At 39.1% G+C, this 26,252-nt stretch overlaps 1 protein-coding gene across 1 annotated transcript in view; it reads left to right on the top strand.

Annotated features, from left to right (window-relative positions):
• LOC126267816 (mucin-5AC-like) overlaps positions 1-26,252 on the top strand; it is an 85,189-nt gene that overhangs the window by 42,342 nt on the left and 16,595 nt on the right. The window contains exons 5-8 of the mRNA XM_049973122.1: positions 4,021-4,321; positions 13,881-13,951; positions 16,972-17,192; positions 24,636-24,763. Of these exons, the coding sequence (XP_049829079.1) occupies positions 4,021-4,321; positions 13,881-13,951; positions 16,972-17,192; positions 24,636-24,763 (721 nt within the window). The remainder of the gene's footprint in view (positions 1-4,020; positions 4,322-13,880; positions 13,952-16,971; positions 17,193-24,635; positions 24,764-26,252) is intronic.

The raw sequence follows: 26,252 nt of genomic DNA, 5'->3' as shown, positions 1-26,252 counted from the left end.
GCAGTTACTTCTGTAAAAATATCTGGGAGTATGCGTACGGAACGATTTGAAGTGGAATGATCATATAAATTTGATTGTTGGTAAGACGGGTGCCAGGTTGAGATTCCTTGGGAGAGTCCTTAGAAAATGTAGTCCATCAACAGAGGAGGTGGCTTACAAAACACTCGTTCGACCTATGCTTGAGTATTGCTCATCAGTGTGGGATCCGTACCAGGTCGGGCTGATAGAGAAGATCCAAAGAAGAGCGGCGCGTTTCGTCACAGGGTTATTTGGTAAGCGTGATAGCGTTACGGAGATGTTTAGCAAACTCAAGTGGTAGATTCTGCATGAGAGGCGCTCTGCATCGCGGTGTAGCTTGTTCGCAAGGTTTCGAGAGGGTGCGTTTCTGGATGAGGTATCGAATATATTGCTTCCCCCTACTTATACATCCCGAGGAGATCACGAATGTAAAATTAGAGAGATTCGAGCGCGCACGGAGGCTTTCCGGCAGTCGTTCTTCCCGCGAACCATACGCGAGTGGAACAGAAAAGGGAGGTAATGACAGTGGCACGTAAAGTGCCCTCCGCCACACACCGTTGGGTGGCTTACGGAGTATGAATGTAGATGTAGATGTAGATATTTCTATTGTCTTATCTCATTATGACAAGGACTTTCCTTGACGCGTAAAAATGTTTTATGAAGCCTAATGATTCGCCGATTCTTACGCTCCACCTGTCTTTCAAATACACGAATATTTTTGAAATGTATTTACTTTTGCTTCTGAAGCAAATATTTTGATGATTCTTGGCAATTCAATCGTTCAAATGCTGCAATTACTGTAGAACTGGTTTCTTCTGTGTGGGGAAACTGTTTTGTTTTTAGCTCTGTGTGGCTTTCCCTCCGCCTGCAGGTGTGGTGACTTATTTTGTATATTAAATAACGTACCAGTAGGTATTACATCCCGTACAGATTTCCCAAGATCCACATTCACTGATTTGAACGAATGTGTAGCGAACATAACTTCGCGCTGTTGGGGAGATATGCAATGTCTTTCTGCAAAAGTCAGGTCTTCTGGTATTTGCTAGCAATTTTTTGTTATTAAAGGAGAACGACATTCTTCAGTAAATCTATACGTTACAAGAGACTCTAAAATAAACTGTCCTGTAAGGTGCAGTTTTATACTTCCCCGGGGTCCTTAGAAAACTGAAGAATGACAAATATGCTATTATTTTTAGTTATTATCGATTTTTATTGCACTACACGCGATCCCTATTTTCTAAACTATGTTACAAATCAATATAAACGATGGTATTCGCACTTACGAAATACTGCTTTCAGAAGCGTCGCTTGCTGGCCGCTTGGCGTGCTGTTATGGCAGTGAGAACAAAAAAACAGACGGAATTTCGCGACTATGTTCGACTGTGGCTGAAATGACGTGCATCGTCCGTGGAGTGAGCAGTCAAAAGCCACAGAACGCAAATTTTGTCCCCTACGTACACTGACACCAAAAGTCGAATTACTGTAGAACAAAGATTTGTCTAAGAGCGCGCTGCAGATTTTGAGTGTCAGTACGTCGCTAGCACAGACAGATCTAGTTCAAAAGACCGTAGAGTCTGTACACTCGTTTCCTAGGCATCTTAATAATTTGTATTCGATGAACCTAGCTTAAGGCTTTTAAGAGCTAAACGCAAGGACATTTCGGTTGGTTTACAACACTGTCAAAGCTTGTATGTCGTTATTTTTTTGTCATAGGAAAGGCTGGGACAGCCGTGTCTCTTTTCAGGATTTGCGGTAAATTTTGTCGCATTGGTGAGTGTTGTAATAGGTTATGGTACAGTAGCATCTTGACATGGTTTTCTAGTACCCCAGAGTAAACGTGTCACAAAAAAACATCGAATTTGGACTTGCAACATGCGGCAAATTAGCTATTTATTTCACTTTGAAATATTTTTGAGATCGAGATTCTTTTTTTACTTTCCAGTTCCGGATTTATAACTTCGCTCATCTTTATGGTAACTGAAATACGATATGGATTATATCACCCAAACTGTCATGAATAATTTTTATCTGCAGGTAGATATTGCTCGAAAAGTGTAAACAATCAACAGATTGACCGGCAACACATTCCCATGCTACAAAATTAATTAATTAAAATCAAAACCAATGCAACATCCGTTTCTCAATAAACACATCAAGAATTCCTAATGTTTTTTTAGTTGGTGGCCATACGTATCCATGTTGCTCCTTCACATTTCCCTATGTTATCTAGTCATCTTCTATTTGGTGATATTCTCTGTCTTGTCTTCTCTCTTGCAATCCAGCAAAGTATTTACTTACTCTACATCTCAACCAGGTTCATTTCGTTTTCATTGCAGTCAGAATTACGTCTTTCCCTTGTAGGTTTTCATGTCTTCTCGTAATTCATAAGGTGCATTTTTCTTAGAATGCAAGTTTTCGTTGATGGAGTTCATTTCTGTAAAACGTGTGACCGCGTCGTATGGGATGAAAATATTGGCGTTTCGGATGCCTTTGCAGACAGTCTTCATCAGTTTTTCTGCTCCTCGCTATCATATGTAAAAACACTGACTGTAAACTTTAGTTTTCAGACATACCCCGACATTTAGTTTTGGGAACTTCATATAGTTTACCAAAAACACATCAGACGCTTTTTAACGTCCTCTGCGTTTCTTTTCATGTTCATGCAATCGTTAAATTATGCTGCAGTAAATACAAACGCTCTTCAGCTAATTCTATGACTTTATTGCGAACTTACACTACTTTCTTTTCAATGTGATGACTATGATTTTATTATTATTATAACTGATTTTCAGTTCTAGTTTCAAACTTACTGTATTAAGTTCTTCCACTCACTGTTGAGGGTTCCCTGCGCTAGGGGCAAACAGTACAATATCACAAGCAAAACGAATATGTTTCAAATGTATTTCATTAATTCGTCCGTAGTTTTCTCAGCTCAAGGGTCTGGAAACATTCTCTAGCACTGCTGAGTATAGTTTTGGTAATAATACAGGGTATTACAAAAAGGTACGGCCAAACTTTCAGGAAACATTCCTCACACACAAATAAAGAAAAGATGTTATGTGGACATGTGTCCGGGAACGCTTACTTTCCATGTTAGAGCTCACTTTAGTTTCGTCCACATACGCTCAATGGAGCACGTTATCATGATTTCATAAGGGATATTCCACCTTTGCTACTAGAACATGTGCCTTTACAAGTACGACACAACATGTGGTTCATGCACGATGGAGCTTCTGCACATTTCAGTCGAAGTGGTCGTACGCTTCTCAACAACAGATTCGGTGACCGATGGATTGGTAGAGGCGGACCAATTCCATGGCCTCCACGCTCTCCTGACCTCAACCCTCTCGACTTTCATTTATGGGGACATTTGAAAGCTCTTGTCTACACAACCCCGGTACCAAATGTAGAGAGTCTCATAAACGACAAAAAATTACCTTGATCACTTTTCATTAAAACTGATGTGGCTCAGAAAGGGCGAATAATACTTCTGCCAAAATCTATGATCATTTACAAAATGCCTTGCAGATAGCGAAGCTAAATTTGAAAGCAAATTGAGGAAGCTCCTTCCTTGTAGTGTTTATGTCATTGGAAAAGTTTTATTTAGAAAACTGTAGATTTTTTTCGTGGACTCTTCTGCAAATGGTTATCGTGCACTCATAGTTAAATACGGATTAATCAAATAGCCCGTAAACTGATTTGTTACACATTGTGAGCGGTCCATGGGACTATGCTCCACATTGTATTTGCTGCAGTTCTCCTGGCAGCGAAAATATCTGTACGTCAGCAGCAGCTGTAGTGCGAGGCGCACAACACTCTAGCCAAGGTGTAACTGACATTTGATTTCCAAGTGACAGTGGGTGGAATCACAGATGAGCAGCGTGGTGCTCGTTTGGTTGCAGAACATTGCTTTCCGCCAAGTCCAATTTTCAGAAGGTGCCAGCGACCTGTGGTTCCGCAAATGGCACTTCAGCACGAATCTCTCGCCTCCTCGTGTTGCAGGTCGACTACGCCATTCACCGGCTGGCCCACGCCGTCAACTACGCCGATCTCGATAGAGAAGCTGCTGGAGCAGGCGCGCACCGCCGAGGCGGAAACGACCTCCACGACGACGACGACGACGACGACGACGACCACGACGACGACGACGACGACGCCGCGGCCGACGACGCCGGGCGTCTGCACGGAGGACTGCGACTTCGTGGGCACGGTGCGGCTGGTAGGCGGCGTCGAGTGGGTGCCCGAGCTGCTCGACCACAACACGCGCGAGTGGCAGCAGCTCGCCAACGACGTGAAGCAGCAGGTGCGTTCCCGGCTCCCACGAACCCGCCCGGTCCACTGCCTCACACCTTCCAGCGTCCGCCTCTGCCCCCCCGTGTCCCATTAACAGCTTGTTCGTACATCTACACCACTGGCCATTAAAATTGCTGCACCACGAAGATGAAGTGCTACAGGCGCGAAATTCAACCGACAGGAAGAAGATGCCGTGATATGCAAATGATTAGCTTTTCAGAGCATTCACGCTATGTTGGCGCCGGTGGCGACACCTACAACGGGCTGACATGAGGAAAGTTTCCAACCGATTTCTCATACACAAACAGCAGTTGCCCGGCGTTGCCTGGTGAAACGTTGTTGTGATGCCTCGTGTAAGGAGAAGAAATTCGTACCATCACTTTTCCGACTTTGATAAAGGTCGGATTGTAGTCTATCGCGATTGCGGTTTATCGTATCGCGACAGTGCTGCTCGCGTGGGTGGAGATCCAATGATCGTTAGCAGGATATGGAATCGGTGGGTTCAGAAGGGTAATACGGAGCGCCGTGCTGGATCCCAAAGGCATCGTATCACTAGCAGTCGATATGACAGGCATCCTATCCGCATGGCTGTAACGGATCGTGCAGCCACGTCTCGGTCCCTGAGTCAACAGATGGGGACGTTTGCAAGACAACAACCATCTACACGAACAGTTCGACGACGTTTGCAGGAGCATGGAGTATCAGCTCGGAGACCATGGCTGCGGTTACCCTTGACGCTGCATCACAGACAGGGTCGCCTGCGACGAAACTTGGTGCACGAATGGCAAAACGTCATTTTTTCGGATGAATCCAGGTTCCTTTTACACCATCATGATGGTCTCATCCGTGTTTGGCGACATCGCGGTGAACGCACATTCGAAGCGTGTATTCGTCATCGCCATACTGGCGTATCAACCGGCGTGATAGTATGGGGTGCCATTGGTTCACGTCTTGGTCACCTCTTGTTCGCATTGACGGCACTTTGAACAGTGCACGTTACATTTCAGATGTGTTACGACCCGTGCCTCTACCCTTCATTCGATCACTGCGAAACCCTAGACTTCAGCAGGATAATGCACGACCGCCCTTGCCAGCGCATTCTCCAGGTCTCTCACCAATTGAAAACGTCTGGTCAACGGTGGCCGAGCAAGTGGCTCGTCACAATACCCCAGTCACTACTCTTGAACTGTGCTATCGTGTTGAAACTGCATGGGCTGCTGTACCTGTACACGCCATCCTACCTCTGTTTGACTCAATGCCCAGGCGTATCAAGGCCGTTATTACGGCCAAAGGTGGTTGTTCTGGGTACTGATTTCTCAGGATCTGTGCACCGAAATTGAGTGAAAATGTAATCACATGTGAGTTCTAGTATAATATATTTGTCCAATGAATACCCGCTTATCATCTGCATTTCTTCTTGGTGTAGTAGTTTTAATGGCCAATTGTGTACATCTATATTCCACACTTTACAATGTGTGACAGATATAACTTTTGGTATTATTTTGATGCCACTATCTTTTGTTCCCTTCCATGTTCCATCGCTAATGATGCATCGTAATAACGATTGTAGGTAAACATCCGTATTTCTCTGATTTTTTCCCGTTATGCTCATTTTGCAAGACGTATGTGGAGTAATATGTTGCCCAGCACTTCCAGGAACGTACACTCTCAGAAAAGTATACTTCTCTGTGTGCGCCTGCTGGAGTTTCTTGAGAATCTCCGCAACTCTTCAGTGCCAGCTTTTAAAAAAATCCTTTGGAGAAATGCACAGCTCTGTGCTGTATCTTTTCTACCTCTTCTTTATATATACATTGTAAGTTTCCTAGCGCGACGAACAGTACACAAAAGTGTTTCCTTAAGATTCTTCCTATTAATCTCAGCCTGGCATCTGCTTTTCCTAATATTTCTTTTATATCATCACTAATGGAGAAATGTGGCGTTGCCGTGGTGTTTGTTTATGGCTGTGCGTCTGGCCTTGTGCTTAATATTCATGACGTCATTACTCCTGTAGTATGTAACGCACAATTGTATAATTTTGTAGGAAGATTCAGTGGCACATGTGGATATTGTCTGCAATATGTGTTGCGAATGGAGTTTCTAGCAATGAAGTAATAAAATTAAACGTCATGCAAGATGCGGCAGTTTTAAATGCATCTCATTGTTTATGACGTCATATCTCCTGAAGTATGTGTCGTACAATGATATAATTTCGCACTTACATTCAGTGGTACATGTGCATGCTGTCTGTAAAATGCGTCGCGAGTACAGTTAGCGGTAAAGAAGTAATAAATTATACCATCATGCCTCAAGCAGTACTTTTACTGCACGAACAGCGGAAAAAAAGGCGATAAACATTTTTCCTTTCCTCAGTTTGTTAACAGCGATAAAAAAATTCGAAAAGATTTACACTCATGTGTAAAGTTTGTCGCAAAACGCAAATGCTCTCATTCTCAAATAATTCTGGAATTTACGCGGCGAGGGCTATGCTTCTTTTTCACACCAGCTCCACCCCTTTGACAGGTAGAAGGTTCTGACCCCCTCTGCAATTACTCCTAAACATTCAACTGTAGCTCTGTTTCCAGAGTTTCTATCGTCGGTAGCGTAACCAAACAGTAGTAGTTTTCTTCGCCTACTTTTGCGCAAAATGTTACATTTATTTACGTTCATGGTCAACTGCCACTCCTCGCACCAATTGTAGATCTTCTGCAGGTCTTCCTGCAGTTTGCAACCAAGTTCTGTCTTTACTATTTTCATGTAGATAACTTCATCTTTGATACTCAGTTACGTCGTGTTTTGTTCTCTAAATGACAAAGCAGAACTATTGTGAAATGCTTTCCTGAAACAAGGAACACAATACCACTGTTTCCAGAAAATTATGGCATAAGAAACCTTGTTATTTATATTAGATACCCTCGGGTGTGCAAAGTTCATCTAGGAGGAGGCTCTGCAGCAGGTAGCATGGACCTTGCACCTTGCCACACTGGTGCAGAACATCTGCTTCAGTGCTGAGGAGAGGAGGCCCCACTTGTGCATGTTGGCCTCTCAGTGTGCCACTCACCCCCTTGTTCTGTCGAAAGTTTTGGGAGCTCACTGCCAGAGTCTGGCTCTTCTCACAGAAGGATGTCCCAGTTCTCTTGTTCTGTCCTCCACCTTTCCACTCAGTGGAAGAGGACCAGAGTTCTTTGCAAGAAGCTTTTCGTGACTTGTGGGCATTTCCCAATTGACTGCAGTCTGTGCAGTGGGTAGCGGACCTCAGTTCCATTCTTCTTCCTCTCCACATCTCACGCAGTGTCCTGGTGCACATGATGGGGAGTAATGCCAGTGAGTGGGTACAGTTTATGCACTGTCACTGGATTTGAGCAGCCCTTAACAGTGCAACTGTCCTCACTGAGGTATACCACTTTCTTTAATGTACAAATGCCCTCTACATGGCAGGAGCATACTCGACATCCACAACAGCTGTCTTTCTGCAGCTCATGTCTGGCTCCTCAGGGGTCTGGTATCATCGCTCCTGGCAAACACTGTGGTTCTGCTGTCAATGCAGTGTTGTTTAAATTTCAGGGTGCAATCCAGGGTCAACCCTGGTTCTTTGGATTGTGAGCATCATTGGAATCATTCACCTCACCACATAATAGAGTTTACATCAACGCAAATATCTGTTCTCTTCTCACGTTAAATCTTGTTCTGAATGTCTAAGTGAACTTTACCCAATTTTTTTCCAGTGAACCAATTCCATTTCTCACTTGTGATTTAACAACATCTCCATAAAGCCTGTCTTCAATGAATTTTGTTACAGTCAACAAGGTGCATTTCATCGATTTTATATGGTACATTTCATGTTATGACCGCCCTTTCCCTTAGCATAGCCATTTTGAGTGAAACTGTAGCATAATTGAAGTAGTGGTGGAATCCTACACTCCAAGAGAATGGCATTTCAATTATTCTATGAGAAAAGCAATATTAAACTGTTTCTGATGGGAACACTACTTAGAGGCTAGTATATTCCTAAATTCGCCACTTAGTACTGTGTCTTGAAACTCTTTATTGGCACCTGTCTTCAATAGACTGCCACTGGAAATTTTTTGGTATATCCCTCATCTGCAGTCTACATCAACATCTATGTAGATACTCTCACAAGCTACCAAATGGTGCATTGTGAAGTGTACCCTGTACCACTAATGGCCAATTCCTTTCCTGTTTCACTCACAAATAGAGCAAGGGAAAATGACTACCTATATGCCTCCATAAGAGCCCTGATCTCTTGTATCTTATCTTTCTAGTCCTTATGCACAATACATCAATGTATGTTGGCAGCAGCAGAATCATTTGGCAGTCAGCTTCAGATGCTGGCTCTCTAAATTTTCTCAATAGTCTTTCTCAGAAAGAACACTGCCTTCCCTCCAGTGATTCCCATTTGAATTCCTGAAGCATCTCCCTATCACTTACGTGTTGTTTGGACCTAATGGGAACAAATCTAGCAGCCCACCTCTAAATTACTTCAACGTCTTTCTTCAATCCGACCTTTGACGGATCCCAAACACTCGAGTAGTACTCTAGAATAGGTCACACCGTACCCTACATGCGGTCTTTTTTATGAGTGAATTACTCTTTCCTAAAATTCTTCCAATAAACTGAAGTTGATCAATTGCCTTCCCTACCACAGTTTTTACATGCTTGTTCTATTTCATATCGTTTTGCAACATTATGTCCAAATATTTAAATGACTTGACTGTGTCAAGCAGGACATCAGTAATATAGCATCTAAACATTACAGATTTTTTCTTTCTACTCATCCACATTAACTCACATTTTTCCACGTTCAGAGATAGCTGTCATTCACACACTAACTAGAAATTTTGTGTAAGTCATCTTTTATCTTCTTAAAGTCATTCAACTTCAACACATTACCATACACCACAGCATTATCAGCGAACAACCACAAATTGTTGCCCATCTTGTTCACCAACTCATTTATGTAGATAGAGAACAACAGCAGTCCTGTCACACTTCCCTAGGACACTCCTGACAGTATCTTGTCTGTGATGAATACTCACCTTAAAGGACAACATACTGATTTATGTCAATTAAAAAGTCTCTGAACAACTCACATATCTGTGAACTTATTGTATATGCTTGTACCTTCATTAGGAACCTGCAATGGGGCAAATCTAGAAATGTGGACTCTGTCTGTTGCCCTTCGTCCATTGTGCACAGTATATTATGTGTGAAAAGGGCAAGATAGGTTTCACACAAGTGATGCTTCCTAAAACCCTGCTGATTAGTGGACATAAACTTATCAGTCTCAAGAAAGTTTATTATATTTGAACTGAGAATATGTTCAAGGTTTCTGCAGCAAACCAAAGTTAGGGATATTGGCCTGAAATTTTCTGGATCAATTCTTTCAGTCTTCTTATATACTGGAGTCACCTATGCTTCTTTCCAGTTACTTGTGACTTTGAGCTGGGCAAGAGACTCACCATAAATGTAGGCTAGATAAGGGACAATGCCATAGAGTATTCTTCATAAAATTGAATTGGGAATCCATCTGGACCAGGTGATTTATTTGCTTTCATATTTTTCAGTTGTTTCCTTATACCAGAGATGCTTATTATGTTTTGCATATGGGAGTCTGTTCGATAGTCAAATGAAGGTATGTTTGTATGATTCTCCTGTGTGAACAATTTCTTGAAAGTGAAATTTAAAAGTTTGCCTTTCACTTTCTTATTTTCAGTTGCCACATCAGACTGGTCAGCCAGGGACAGAAGTAAGCCTTAGTCACACTCAGTGATTTTACATATGACCAGAATTTTTTCGGGTTATCTGCCAGATCCTTTGCTAAGTGTGATGATGGTAGTCATTGTACACTTTGTGCATAGATCTTCACAGATGCACAAATCTCTATTAATCTTTGCTTGTCATCATTTGTATATTCTTTTTTGAACTGAGAGCATCTAAACATTACAGATTTGTTCTTTCTACTCATCCACATTAACTCACATTTTTCCACGTTCAGAGATAGCTGTCATTCACACACTAACTAGAAATTTTGTGTAAGTCATCTTTTATCTTCTTAAAGTCATTCAACTTCAACACACTGTCCTCTGAATTTAGTTATTAAACCATGATGGCTCTTTTCTATCCTTTAACTGCTTACTGGGCACAAACTCTCCAGACCACAATTTACAATCTGCTTAAGCTTTGCTCATATCCATCTACATCCCTCTTACTGGAACCAAGTGATGTCAATTCACTGTTTAAGTGAGATGCTAACAACTACTTATCTGCTTTATCTAACAGTGGGAGAAGTGTGCAGTCAGGCGGGATAGCTATCGCACATGAGCAAGAGCATTGCTCATGTGGCATTCTTGGTTCTCCCAGCCTAAAGTAAAGAATTTTGTGATTTCACTGTATTCTGAAGAAACTGCAAAAATGTGGGAAATTAAGGAGATGGGACCTGGATAAACTGAAAGAACCAGAGGTTGTACAGAGTTTCAGGGAGAGCATAAGGGAACAATTGACAGGAATAGGGGAAAGAAATACAGTAGAAGAAGAATGGGTAGCTCTGAGGGATGAAGTAGTGAAGGCAGCAGAGAATCAAGTAGGTAAAAAGACGAGGGCTGCTAGAAATCCTTAGGTAACAGAAGAAATATTGAATTTAATTGATGAAAGGAGAAAATATAAAAATGCAGTAAATGAAGCAGGCAAAAAGAAATACAAACGTCTCAAAAATGAGATCGACAGGAAGTGCAAAATGGCTAAGCAGGGATGGCTAGAGCACAAATGTAAGGATGTAGAAGCTTATCTCACTAGGGGTAAGATAGATACTGCCTACAGGAAAATTAAAGAGACCTTTGGAGAGAAGAGAACCATGTGTATGAATATCAAGAGCTCAGATGGCAGCCCAGTTCTAAGCAAAGAAGGGAAGGCAGAAAGGTGGAAGGAGTATATAGAAGGTTTATACAAGGGCGATGTACTTGAGGACAATATTATGGAAATAGAAGAGGATGTAGATGAAGACGAAATGGGAGATACGATACTGCGTGAAGAGTTTGACAGAGCACTGAAAGACCTGAGTCGAAACAAGGCCCCCGGAGTAGACAACATTCCATTAGAACTACTGACGGCCTTGGGAGAGCCAGTAATGACAAAACTCTACCAGCTGGTGAGCAAGATGTATAAGACAGGCGAAATACCCTCAGACTTCAAGAAGAATATAATAATTCCAATCCCAAAGAAAGCAGGTGCTGACAGATGTGAAAATTACCGAACTATCAGTTTAATAAGCCACGGCTGCAAAATACTAACGCGAATTCTTTACAGACGAATGGAAAAACTGGTAGATGCAGACCTCGGGGAAGATCAGTTTGGATTCCGTAGAAATGTTGGAACACGTGAGGCAATACTGACCTTACGACTTATCTTAGAAGAAAGATTAAGAAAAGGCAAACCTACATTTCTAGCATTTGTGGACTTAGAGAAAGCTTTTGACAATGTTGACTGGAATACTCTTTTTCAAATTCTAAAGGTGGCAGGGGTAAAATACAGGGAACGAAAGGCTATTTATAATTTGTACAGAAACCAGATGGCAGTAATAAGAGTCGAGGGGCATGAAAGGGAAGCAGTGGTTGGGAAAGGAGTGAGACAGGGTTGTAGCCTCTCCCCGATGTTATTCAATCTGTATATTGAGCAAGCAGTAAAGGAAACAAAAGAAAAATTTGGAGTAGGTATTAAAATTCATGGAGACGAAGTAAAAACTTTGAGGTTCGCCGATGACATTGTAATTCTGTCAGAGACGGCAAAGGACTTGGAAGAGCAGTTGAACGGAATGGACAGTGTCTTGAAAGGAGGATATAAGATGAACATTAACAAAAGCAAAACGAGGATAATGGAATGTAGTCAAATTAAATCGGGTGATGCTGAGGGAATTAGATTAGGAAATGAGACACTTAAAGTAGTAAAGGAGTTTTGCTATTTAGGAAGTAAAATAACTGATGATGGTCGAAGTAGAGAGGATATAAAATGTAGACTGGCAATGGCAAGGAAAGCGTTTCTGAAGAAGAGAAATTTGTTAACATCGAATATAGATTTATGTATCAGGAAGTCCTTTCTGAAAGTATTTGTTTGGAGTGTAGCCATGTATGGAAGTGAAACATGGACGATAACTAGTTTGGACAAGAAGAGAATAGAAGCTTTCGAAATGTGGTGCTACAGAAGAATACTGAAGATAAGGTGGATAGATCACGTAACTAATGAGGAGGTATTGAATAGGATTGGGGAGAAGAGAAGTTTGTGGCACAACGTGACTAGAAGAAGGGATCGGTTGGTAGGACATGTTTTGAGGCATCAAGGGATCACAAATTTAGCATTGGAGGGCAGCGTGGAGGGTAAAAATCGTAGAGGGAGACTGAGAGATGAGTACACTAAGCAGATTCAGAAGGATGTAGGTTGCAGTAGGTACTGGGAGATGAAGCAGCTTGCACAGGATAGAGTAGCATGGAGAGCTGCATCAAACCAGTCTCAGGACTGAAGACAACAACAACAACAACAACTGTATTCTAGTTTATCTAATTGAATGAAACAGACATAACACACTTACTATAAAAAGCTTTGGGTAAGAACTGCAAATCATATCATGTTGACACATCATTTATTGCAAAACATCTACCAACATAACAAAACAAAGTTTTATTGCTACCAATGGCATGTCTTAATCAAGTCAACAAGTTTTCCTCTTGTATTTGTAGTTTTTGGGTTTTGTGACTGGGAGTATTCACCGACTTATTTGCAATCACACCCAAAATTAAATACAAGTTCATGATTGAGCTTGATTTCTTCTTCTTATTTTCCCTCTCTTTTCTCCCAACTGCAAACATTTTGACATGCATAAGGCTCTGTCTACTATAAAATCTTTCTTACATTAGAGTGAATTGTTACACATGAGTATGAAGTTACAGGAGAATCTTCATTTGATAATATTTGCTTTCAGTGGCTAATATACCTTTAAAGCCAGCTTCAGTCTCTGTAAGGAGACAATGTATTTTAAGCTCCTTTTAAAGTCCAGCAAAACTTGGCTGGACCAAAGATGAGGAAGGAAATAGCCGTGACCTGCTTAACAAGCTTTCATTGCATTTGCCAAAAATTAACAAGGAAACTGGTGGAGAAGATAAATCAGGATGGTCTGCCAAGCATATGAAACTCATTTCTCTGCAATCTGAATCCAATGGCTTAACCACTGGACCACATTTTTCAATGGAAAGTAAATACTGTATCCATGCTAGTGGCCACTCTTAACTCTTACAATCAGTGTTTGATTTGTAAAAAAAAAAAAAAGAAGTTCTGTTACTGTGACCTTCTGGGGATTGCCTTCATTAAAGTTTGATGTCTTAAAACAGTATTTTAACACTTTTTTGAGATGAGGTACTGGTATGTCAGACCGGCATGTTTCATTACATATCAAGCACTGCTTACAATTATACAAAAATTCAATCAAAATTAATTAAAAACAAATTACAGCTGTAAAAGAGAACACAATGGTGAAATACTTATGTTGTGAATGTCTTGTGTTACAGCTAGAAGCAGTATACCTCAAATCAGATAAGCTAAGCAAATGGTACAAATCATTAAGGATTGACTCATTTAGGTAAGTAAAATTCTATGATGAACTGTTCTTCAATCTTCCCTTGTTATGTAAGGGCATGTATTGCTATAAAGGTTAGAATTTGACATTCAGATAAATGTATGTAACTAATTCTTATTTCAATCACCATGTTATTAACCCTCCGCTACACGAGCAATTTTTTTACCTCCGCTACATGCGCGAGGACTGAGAGTCTGCATTGGGTTTTATACCATTTTCATGAACAATTCTGATATTACAGTTGGCAAATATAATATATTTGAATCTGGATAACATAAATAAAACAATGAATTCATAAACACAATGTATTTCAGCATCAGTAGTGTACATAAAATATTTTAACTCATAATTTACCTGTAAACCAATAAGAACATTTATTGTACTCGCTGAAATTTACCTTCATTCTGTTTTTTCACTGTTTTTTTTTTTCAAATGAATATTAACCAACAATTATCTTAAGTAAATTAGTTCAGAAACTTTTTCAGAAAACTATAGTTTACTGCCTCACTGTCAATTCAAGTAAATCACTCATGGTCGTTGCCATTTTCACTGCACTCACTGCACAGGTATGCACCGACATGTTTCAGGCATACAAATTTATTGCACACATTGCAGGAAAATCTCGTTGGTCTTTTTTTTTTTTTTTAAAAAAAAAATCACAGAAGTTGCACCTCCCTTGAGCTGTTGTTTGTGGAGGTCTAGGAAGAGCTTCAGCTGTTGGTAATGCCAAAATTTCCTTGATACAATTCTTTATGTTCACCAGTGTAGTTAGATGATTGACCTTCATTGTCATATAATCATGCAACAGTTCTTTGGCAAGAACTTTTAGATAGTCTTTTCTGGGTATTATTGAATCCGAATTGCTCTTGTAAATTATGTATCCATTGATTCCAGCAATATTTAGAAGAGAGGAAAAAATTATAAATGGCCATCTTCTGGTAATTCTTGTCACAGAGTATGTACATTTCATCTCATCAACTTTATCCACACCAGATTTAGTCTCATTTTAAAATGTTATTATTTCCGGCTTGCACTTTTCTGAATCACTGTCAATACTGTCATCATCATGTTAAGTAGACAGTACCAGAACAACCTTGTCTTTCTTAGGTTTATATGAAACCAGTGTCATATTCTTCCTAAATGCAAAAATGCAGGATTCCACAGGACAATCTTCTGCTACTGTCATAAATGGAGGAATTTCACATTTATTTTTTCGAATTGTTCCAACCATTGTCAGCTTGTCATTTTCCAACAAGTCAGCCACAAGTGGAATTGATGTGAACCAATTATCACATGTTACATTTCTGCCAGATTTGGATATGCATTTCACCATTCTTTTGACAATAGCATGAGGTGTGTTATCACAGAGATAAGGCCCATCCACTTTCTTTCCACAGTATATTTCTGAATGGCTGGTATAGAACATCCTTGCATCTGTAAGTGCAAACATTTTTATACCATATTTTGCGGTTTTGATGGAATGTGTTGTATAAATCCACATCTGCCCCTGAATGCATCCAGCATTTCATCTACTGTAACTAGTTCTGATAAACTAAAATGTTTCTTGCAGTTTTCATTGAACTGATCTATCAAGAATCTAACAGCAGCTAATTTCTCTGTTTCCTTCTGATGAACTCCATTTCTGACATCATCAAATCTCAGACATGTCAGCAAGAAATGAAAACAGTTTATGCCCATTGAAAGTCTGAAGTACTCCACTCCAGTACTATCTGCAGCCCAGAGATCTAGTAAATTTGTGTGTGATGTTCGTAGCACACCCACCAAGAAAAGGAGTCCTAAACTAGCTTTGATTTCTGTAATGTTAGTGTCTGCAGCATCTCTTTCACTGGAATATTTAGAATGGATGGTAGAAATGAAAATATTAGTACAGTGAACAATTTCTTCTAACATGTCATCTGTGAAGAAAAGTTATAAACAATCAAGTGGACGCTTGGAATTTTTTGCTTTGCCTATGACTCCCGGTAAATGCTTGACAATATTATGTTGAGGTCTTCTTACTCTTCTGTTTTGGATTAGAGGTCGATGGCTCCATTGCATACCGTCTTTCCCAAATTAAAAGTCAAATTTTTCAATAGAATCACTTTCATCCAGTGACTGTTCACTATCTGAATAGCGATCACTTTCGAATATTGACTCCAGATCACTACATTCTTCATTACCAAGCTCTTCATCCAACCACTGCAAAACCTGATCATTATCCATCGTTCTCCTGAAAAAAAAAAATGTATATAACTTATTTCAATAATCGGTGTTGGTCAATGAAAAGGCTCATAATTGTATGACAGTTTGGATAATAAATAAATAAAAAAGTTTCTAAATGTAACTGTCTATGTTTTGTAATATTATAAAGGAATAAACCTCCATACCTGCAATACATTGTAAAAGAACTGATGATAGAACTGCGCCACACGAATGCACACACGCGAAAAGACACTCCGCACCTCACGAGACTGATGCTTCTGGCAATAATGAATAACTTCAATTATTTCCAATAATTCATTATGGAAGGAGGGGAAGGTAGAAAAAGCCACTAATGGAAATCTTGAATTTATATGTGATTGTTGATTGAAAGATAAAACTGCGGATTCACAGTCTGCAGTGTGTGTAACGGAGGGTTAAATACACTTCTGCAGACAGTGCCTTTTAAGGGAAGGATTCCCACATATAAGAGGCAGTTAAGATCTTGAAGTAATGAGTAAATGCAGGGTTGGACACTGTGATAAGTATTTTATGTGATTATACTATGATGTATTAAAACTTGTTTTTCCTCTGTGCTGAATGAAATAAGTGCCCACATTAATTATCTATATCAGCAACAATAGAAATGATATTTCATTGAAAATTCATAATTACTTTCCAAGCCAGTAAACAGCTAGTTTTTTTCAATTTTGAAGTACAGTTAGACTTTTTAGTCAAAGAGCAATTAAACTTTTGAAGTACTGATATAGGTTTCTCCATATTTCTGTTGACTTCTGTTCATCATAATCATAACTACTTTTCAGTGAGGGCAGTGTTCTAGTGGATTACATAGTTGAACTAAACACAACTGGGAAACAAATAAACACTCAAGAAATTAAAAACCTATTCCATGATAGTCTGATTCAAGTTACAACTGTGCCAAAGGATAACAACATAGATGACCCGGAAGTTGAACCTGAAGCAGAACCAAACAAGCTCAAATTGGGAACATTTATTGTGGACCCAAAATACACTGATTTCATTGGTGAGTATAAGGTTTTCTATGATTCATATGGAGATAGTCACTGTCATTCTCTTCCTGAACCTCACCTAACGTATTGTTGAAATTTGAGAATTTTACATATCTTCTGGCATCCACTTAACATGCTACTACCATTTAGATTTATACATCTGTAAATCATGCGCCACTTCTTCAACATGCCACTGTATCATTGTATTTTCACTTCTTTCCTTGCCCCTAAATCATATCGTGTAAGAAGGTCATCTGTCATCTGTCTATTCTGGCTTTATCATTTAGACATAGATTCCAACACTTGTTTTCATATAAATAGCCAGTGTTCATAAAACTTATGGAATCTGTTTTTTATTTAATTTCTTATTTGTTTAGCAAAATTTTGTTTTAACACTTTTTTTAAATTTATTTTACTTGGTAAGATCCTTCTCTATGTCTGGTTGATATGTAAATTATGAAACATGGTTACCTGAATTAACAATATCTGTTGTCTGTTTTACTGTCTAGTAATTGATACAAATTTTTATTCTTGAAGTTACTGCCATTGCCTTTGTTTTTATTTACAAGCTGTTCATACTATACCTTTCTTGAAGTTGCAGTCATTGCCTTTGTTTTTATTTCTGAACTGATCATACTATACCTTTCAAAAATATTTTGAAATGTTTCATGCAAATCTTTGTAAAATGTTTACTTTCAGCCACTAATATATAGTTGACTGGAAATAATAATGTTGACAGAAATGTTTTGTCAATTTCTGCATCAGGGTTGGATTATTTGATTCATATAGATAATAAATAATAACTGTGAGAGACCACAATCTTGTTGAAATTCTTGATTAATTTCTGTGTGTTCTGTATATGTTCCATGGGGTAATTTGATATTTATGTGTGCAGAAAGGTATACAATTTTATTGTATTTGTTAAATTATTTGCAACTTGATAATTTTCTATTATTTCCCACAGCATGTATCATTTGACATGGTCATAGGCATTTTCAAAAGCAAAATCTGGGTTGGGTTATGTGTGTTAAAATCCCCCTGTTTTTTTTAAAAAATAACTGTTTAACCTTAAACATGAACATCCCCTTTACTAAATCCACATCAGTGACTTTTGTTTTTTTGGGTGATAAATGATCTAAGGCATATTTCTGACTAATGCTTCATCTTCCAGTGTTGGAGACACCATCAGAGCTATAATGACTAAGTAAGCAGTTACAGTCTTAAACAAGCTTTGCAAGCCATATATATTCATGCACTGGTCAGTACATGAAATCATCAGAATGCTGCCTATGACAAATTATGCTGACATGTGTTATGGAGCTTGAAGAGTGGTAGAGTTGACAGTGTTTATTTCATTTAGTACTAAGGCCCATGACTTGTCTAATTTCAAGCCTTCTTCTTTTCTGTTGAAATTGGTTATGTACTTTCCAGTTTATAAGGTTTCTCTGTACATCTGCCCACTCCCATAGCTCACTGGTCAGTATATTTGGCTGCTATGTGGTGGACTCTGGTTTTATTCTCAATACTGCCAGGAATTTTCCTTGGTGGGACAACTGGCATGGGATGCACTTAGCCTCACAATGAGGTTGAGGGGCTACTTGAGTGAGAAGTAGCGGCTCCATGGTTTAGAAAGTCAGTAATGGCCAAGGGAGCAGTGTGCTAACACCAAGCCTCTCCATACCACAGCCAAACAGCAAACAGTGATAAGATGGTTGGTTGTTCCCAAATGGCACTTCTGGGCCAGAATTGGATCTTTGCTTTGCTTGTGCAAGGGATTTTATATATCCCTGCAGTAATAAGCAGTGGGCATATATTGTTTTCAGTGTTTAAAGACTTGTGCACCTTTCTTGTTCATTAAAACAATGTGTCAATACTGCATCTTCTGAGTACCCTGCTGGTGAGGTATCTTGAATGAAATGACCCCTCAGTGCCAACCAGCATGGATTTTGAAAACATCGATCACATGAAACCCAACTCACACTTTTCTTGCATGACATACTGAAAGCTTTGGATCAAGGCAATCCGGCAGATGCAGTGATTCTTGATTTCTGAAAAGTGTTTGATGCAGAACAACACCTATGCTTATTGTCAAAAGTATGATCAAATATGGTATTAAGTGAAATTTGTGACTGGATTGAGGACTTTTGGTAGGGAGGACACTGCATGTTATCTTGGATGAAGAGTCATTGACAGATGTAGAAGTAACGTCAGGTGTGCACCAGGGAAGTGTGTTGGAACCTTACTGTTAATGTTATATATTTATGACCTTGCAGACAATATTAAAAGTAAAATCAGGCTCTTTGCAGATTATGCAGTTATCTATAATGAAGTATTGTCTGAAAGATGATGCATAAATATTCAGTCACATCTTCATAAGATTTCAGTTTGATGCAGAGATTAGCAATTTATTCTAAATGTTCAGAAGTGAAAAGTTTTGCACATCATAAAATGAAAAACTAGTATTCTATGACTATAATATCAATGAATCACTGCTGGATGTAGTACGTTGTAGGGATATGAAGTGGAATGATCACATAGGTTCCGTTGTGGGTAAAGCAGGTGGCAGCCTTCAATTTATTGGTAGAATACTGAGGAAATGCAATCAGTCCTCTAAAGAGATTGCTTACAAATCACCCATGCAACCCATCCTAGAGCATTGCTCAAATGTGTGAGACACATTCCACATAAAACTAACAGGGGATATTGAATGTATACAGAGAAGGGCAGCATGAATGATCACAGGTGTCTTTAATCCATGGGAGAGTGTCATAGAGATACATCTGCATCTACATCTACATCTGCATAGACATTCCACATGCAACCATATAGTGTGTGGAAGAGGGTAACCCTTACCACTAAGATGCTAAGGGAACTGAATTCCCAGACACTTGAAGACAGATGTAAACTATCCTGAGAATGTCTATTAACAATGTTTCAAGAACCGGCTTTAAATGATTATGCAGTGAACACAGAGTGTGTAGTGGGGCGATCACTCTGTTGTATAAGTAATTAAAAAGCCAAGATTGCTTAAACACTGTTTATTGGATAACCGGTTGCAACACACTAAAGGTGCCATCAATGGATCTGAATGTAGATTAACATTTATAAACCATTCAGATCTAATGATGGCACCTTTAGTGTGTTGAAACCAGTTACCCAGTAAACAGGGTTTAATGATCTTGCCTTTTGAATTACTTCTTTAAATGATTACTCTAGGGATATGCTATAACCCCTATATGTTGCTGACATAGGGATCAAAGGATTGTGTGCATAAGATTATAATAATTACTGCATGCACAGGGGATTCAAGCAATCATTCTTCCCATGCTCCATATATGAATGGGGCAGGAAAAAACCCTAATAATTGATACAATGGGATGTGCCCTCTTCCACACACCTCATGGTGGTTTGCAGAGTATAGAGATAGGTGTAGATGTAGATGCAATGTGTGACTCTTTTTATGAATTGTAGTTGACCTTACCTGTAGTCAATTCTTTCCCACTAGAAGCTCCAGATCTCTGGGGGTGTAGTGCCCTATTCATCTTACTGCCAAAGTAGCTGTTTCATCTGAAGACAGTTCTCAAATGATCAAGCTCGTACTCCTAGTACTGCAGTTCATAGTTTTTTTCAGTCCAGTCCACAAATGTTTTGATCACTCCTCTTTTCTGCTTGATATGGTGTTTAAAATTTCTGTGTAGGTATCTGTCTGTGTCAGTGGACTTGAACAACAAAAATTGAAATTTGACATTCTTCCTTTTCTTCCGAAGTGAACTTTATATTAGAACCAGCTGGGTACCTGGCACTGGTGGGGTATGTATATATTCCAACCTTCTATTAGATCATATCCTCCTTCCCGCTCTCTCTGTCCATCTCCTCCTTCAGCCCCCCCCCCCTCTGTCCATGTCATCCACCCCCTCTGTCCACCATGTCCAGCCCCCCTCTCTGTGTTAATCTTCCCCCCTCTCTCCCCATCAATCTGCTCCTCCCCCCGATGTCCATCCCCCTCTGACCACCTGTTCCTTCCCCTTCTGTCCATCCTCTCCCCCCTCTAATTCCATCTCTTCCTCCCCTCTATCTTTGTCCACCTTCTCCTCCTCCCTCTTTCTGTCCATCCCCTTCTCCATCTCTCTCTGTGTATCTCTTCCTCCCCTGTCTCTGCCCAGCTCCTTCTTTCCCCTCCAAATTTGGTTGGAATTGTTCCAGGGGTTAGGAGGAACTTCTTACATGTGGCTTCACCTGTGTATGCATGTCAGATATATTTCTAATATGTGTAAAATATTTTACACATACTTGTACACAAATTTCAACTGTATATCTAGTGATTTTCGCCCTGCAGTTTTGTTTTCATGTACCTCAATTTTTATGACATCATATCTTCTGAACTATGTGCAGTATAATATACAATTTTGCATGTACATTCAGTACTATATTTGAATATTGTATGCAAAGTGCAGTTTGAATATAATTAGTGGTAAAGACATAATAAATTAAATTTCATGCATGATGTGGCAGTTTTTCATGAACCTCAATGTCTATGATGTCATGTCTCGTGAACCGTGTGTAGTACAACAATATATATTTGTATATATAAGTTCAGCGGCATATGTAGATACTATCTGCAAAATGTGTTGTGAATAGAGTTAGTAATAAAGAAGTAATCAATTAAAATGCCATGCATGATGTGATAGTTTTTTTTTATGGATCTCAGTATTTGACATCATATCTCCTGAACTAGGTGTCATACAATGATATATTTTTGCTAGTACATTCAGCAGCAAATGTGGCTACTGTCTGCAAAAAGTATTGTGAATGGAGTTAGTATCAACAAAATGATAAATTTAAATGACATCTATGATGCAACAGTTTTTCACACATCTCAGAGTTTGTGACATCATATCTCCTGAACTATGTGTCATAAAATGACACCATATTTCCAGTAATTTCAGTGGTATGTGTGAACATTGTCTGAAAAATGTAACATGAATGAAGTTAGTAGTAAAGAATTAATAAATTAAAATGTAATGCTCCATGTGGCAGTTTTACTCCAAGCGCGGTATGTCACAGGTCAGCCGTCTCATCTGAAATCAAAATTGAGTTGACATTAGTGAAGTATATAAGATTCTTTAGGAGTTGTACCTCGCTTAAGTTATTTGGACCATAGGAAACAAAATGGCTGCCATTCCAAAAATATAAAGGGTCTTTTTTTTCAGACTTCGTCAGCCAAGTAAAAATATTTATAGTTGATGGTAGGAATAAAAGTGGTACAGCTCCTAGACAATTTAGTTAGCTTCATCAGAAACAAAGATTCATGCCAATCAGTTCAGTAGATTTGAAGTTACCATACCACGCAATAAAACAAAAGTCATTTAGAGAAAAACGCGTTTGAAGTTTCGACTCCATATAAATGCAATATTATGCAACTTACGTTCAATCCGCTATTCTGGCTCCATAAAATAGTCCTTCCTCTTTCTCATAGAGAGTGTTCTGCTTGATCTAGACATCCTGCTCTGCTCCATAGCCGCTTGTACGGCCGGTGACAAGCGGTTTTCGGCTGCTTGAATCCGTTGGTCGCCCGAATGCTTGGCAAACTGTGTCGAATAGAGTCCCAGGATGATGTGCATCATTGTCTTCAGAATTGCTGAGTACCCTTTGTTGAAGCTGCTCACTGCCAGAAAAGTTCCACAGTCTTCACACCAGAATGCAAATGCTTGTGGGCTAACTTCCAAACTTAACATAAGCTTGTTTTCTATCTTGATATTGTTTCTGTTAATCTCCTTCTTCTACTAGTTTAATTTGTATGTATTCCATTGTACTTGTTTTTAGTGTTTCTTGTTTAGGTAGTGCTTTAGCAGTCTGCTTTTGCTAAGACAGTGGCCAGTACCCTATTTAGCATCTCTATATTGCACTATATCTGGGATATAAAGCTAGAGTTTCTTGTATAATCATTTAAAGGTTTTAATCCTCACCATGGACAAGTAAATATGTGTATTGTTATATGATTAAGAACAAAATTGGACACTCTTAATTTATTACAAGTGTAGAAATCTCTTAATTGGCTATTTTTGTTGTACTTGATCTATTCCTCCTTGTAAGTTATTACAGAATTATTCTGTTTCATCTCTATTTCCAGATGTTGCTGGATAGACTCCCACTATTGGCAGAAAATTTATTCATGTTTTTACATGTAGTACTGCTGTCCTGTCAGTTACCCATGAATAAAGTATTTCCTTTTTTTTTTCTTCTTCTCCCCCCCCCCCCCCCCCCCCCACACACACACACACACACACACCGCCAAAATCTTTCATATGTATACCAACTTCTGAAAACAGTGGATTCACATTCAGGAAAACATAGTCCAAATTGTCCTTGTCCAGCCACCCAGATTTAGGTTTCCCATGCTTTCCCAAAATTGCTCCAGACAGATGCTGGGATGACACCTTTGAAAAGGACAAGGCCGATTTACTTCCCCATTCTTTCATAATCTGAGCTTATACTGCCTCTCTAATGACTGTGCTGTCAACAGAGTAGTAAACTCTATTCTTCTTTCCTTTCTTTAGTGATTTATATCTCAGCTCCAGACTAAATCATCAAATATCTTCTAATTTGTTGTGTGAACCTTACTCTTTCTATTTTGTCTGTTAAATAACTGCAAAATCTCTTCCAAAGCCTATAAAAAGTTTTCCATTTTTTAAATTTAATATTTCCTTTTCCTACTCCCTTGTTCTGATATTTATCCATCCTGCTAATCATTTCTGTAGTCTTTTGAAAAAGTTGGGGGTCCCTAGTATGGAGTGCTGATACACAGCTAGGTGAGACCAATGGGTGCCCCTCTATCTTTCCTGCTGTGGGTAGCAGATCTGTTAGCCTTTGAAGTAATATCTTCTCCACAACATAGCAATTCTTCCTTTACTAACTCCAAAAAAATGAGTTGTCTCTTCCACCAGTTTCACTGTACTGAGGATTTTTCCCCTCTTCCCTCACATCTGCTAAGGATTCGAAAATCTCTGGAGTACTCTGCCAACAAATCTGTGTGTTTCCCTCATTTTGTACCATTCTTAGTTACACTCACCACTTACAACCAGCACGCCAGCAAAACTAGACTCTTCCTATGCAACAATAGTAGGCTAATTGAGTGCAAAGGAATATTCCACATCATTTACTGTTTTCCATCGGCAGTTTTGGCACTGGACACCTCTGGAGTAAAAGACAGTCCCTTACTACTAGCCTTTTTGCTCAGATTACATACAGTATTTCTTTTAACATGCACATTTAATGCTGTTACAAAGCATCCTTCTCTTCTTCTTCTTCTTCTTCTTCTCCTCTCTCTCTCTCTCTGTCTCTCTCTCTCTCTCTCTCTCTCTCTCTCTCTCTCTGTCTCTTCCCCCCCCCCCCCCCCCTCCTTTTTTATCGCACCATAATAGCCTTAACTGACTGTATGTTAACACAATTTTTTTCAGTTATTCCAAAAGTGGTCACACCTGCCATAACACTGGATGAAGAAATGGTACTTCCACAGTGGGCAATTGCGGGTATTGTCATCGGACTTGCCTCTCTCCTGTTTGTCATCATATTTGGAGTGACTGTTGTAAGTAGAAGTTATTTCCATGTAATATCTTGTCAAACATAAAAAAATTAAGCCTCTTATGTGTCTGAATAACAACAAAAAAGGTAAATCTTTTTAAGACTGAAACAGAAAACACTTTTTTTCACAACTTAAATTCATGTATATGACAGAAAAGTATTGCTGTTGATGATATTCTTTCCTCACTGTTGTGGACAGCAGTGGGCAAAAATTTCACCATTTAAAATGATATGATTCATAAATGCAAAAGTTACTGAAAAGGAACATTAGTAACAGTGTAACAGACATCTGCTGAAGGGTTGTACAGCTATCAAAACAAACATAACTGAATAACATGTCTTACTCACCATTTACTGGCTGCCTGAGAATCATACTGTGGTCACAGAGTACAATTTTCCCTTAACAACAAAGGTAACAGACAACATGCATTCAGTAGCACTACCTCTGTAGTGAAGCAAAACTGAGTTGAGAATGAAATTAAATAGAAATTAGCCAGCTGTGAATAATCTAGAAAGATCACCATAATCACACATAATAATATGACAGCTTGTATGAATATGCTTGTGAAATTATATAAGGATATCAAATGAAATGCTAAAACATACAGACCCTACCAATTGTTCAGAGTTATGTAGAGGAGATAACCCGTAATGGGTTTGCTATTCATTGTTACTGCCTCTACCATCTGTCCGCCTGACTATAAGTGCAAATATACTCAAAAATCTCTTAAAACCATGGATAAGTTTGCTAATGATAAACCTGCCTTGAAATTAATAATTATTCAAAATGAAGTACACAGGGTGACTCAAAATACCAATTACATTTGAAAATGTTGATTGGTTGTGAATTACCTGAAATTGCAAGTGTGTTGCAATCATCCAGCATCATCAGGGATGTAAAAGACAACACCTGACAGCAGTTTCCCATCATACCTACTGATATGCTGTAGAGTGCTGTTCTCAACATTGTCCCTCAAATACAGGTATTGTTGATGAATGATGGCTGACATGCTGACCATTTATTATAAGGAAAATCGTCTTTGCTAAAAATCAATTGTTATGCTCATTACTGCTTTTGTATCATATGACTTTCATCTGTGGGTCATTTTGTGTACTTTTTTTTTCTTCAAGGAAGTGTGCCAATTTTCTCTCTCTACCTACATTATTCCGTGAGGTACTGAATTTTCAAATGTTAACAGACTTTCGGGTCACTCAGTAAATTAACCTTCACTGATGTGGAGAATAAAAACTGGAATGGAATGAGTACATCAACAACTGGTGAAGAATTTATGAGTTATACCAGGATCATCCTTTTCTAGGGTAGTAGAAGGGTCCCATGTTAGGGTGCAGAAATCTTCTACAAGTGCCTGTCAGATGAAGTAAGAAAATCAGAATTCCTAATGATTCAAAACCAAATTACAGAAAAATTATCTTGCCAATCATCGCTTCTATAAAGTAACTATCCACATTTTGTGGTAAAAAGGATCAGAAAC

Source organism: Schistocerca gregaria, chromosome 4 (genome assembly GCF_023897955.1).
Source record: "Schistocerca gregaria isolate iqSchGreg1 chromosome 4, iqSchGreg1.2, whole genome shotgun sequence".
In the NCBI taxonomy this organism is placed as follows: domain Eukaryota; kingdom Metazoa; phylum Arthropoda; class Insecta; order Orthoptera; family Acrididae; genus Schistocerca; species Schistocerca gregaria.
The sequence above is the reverse complement of the archived record's forward strand: the minus strand, read 5'-3'. Positions and strand labels throughout refer to the sequence as shown.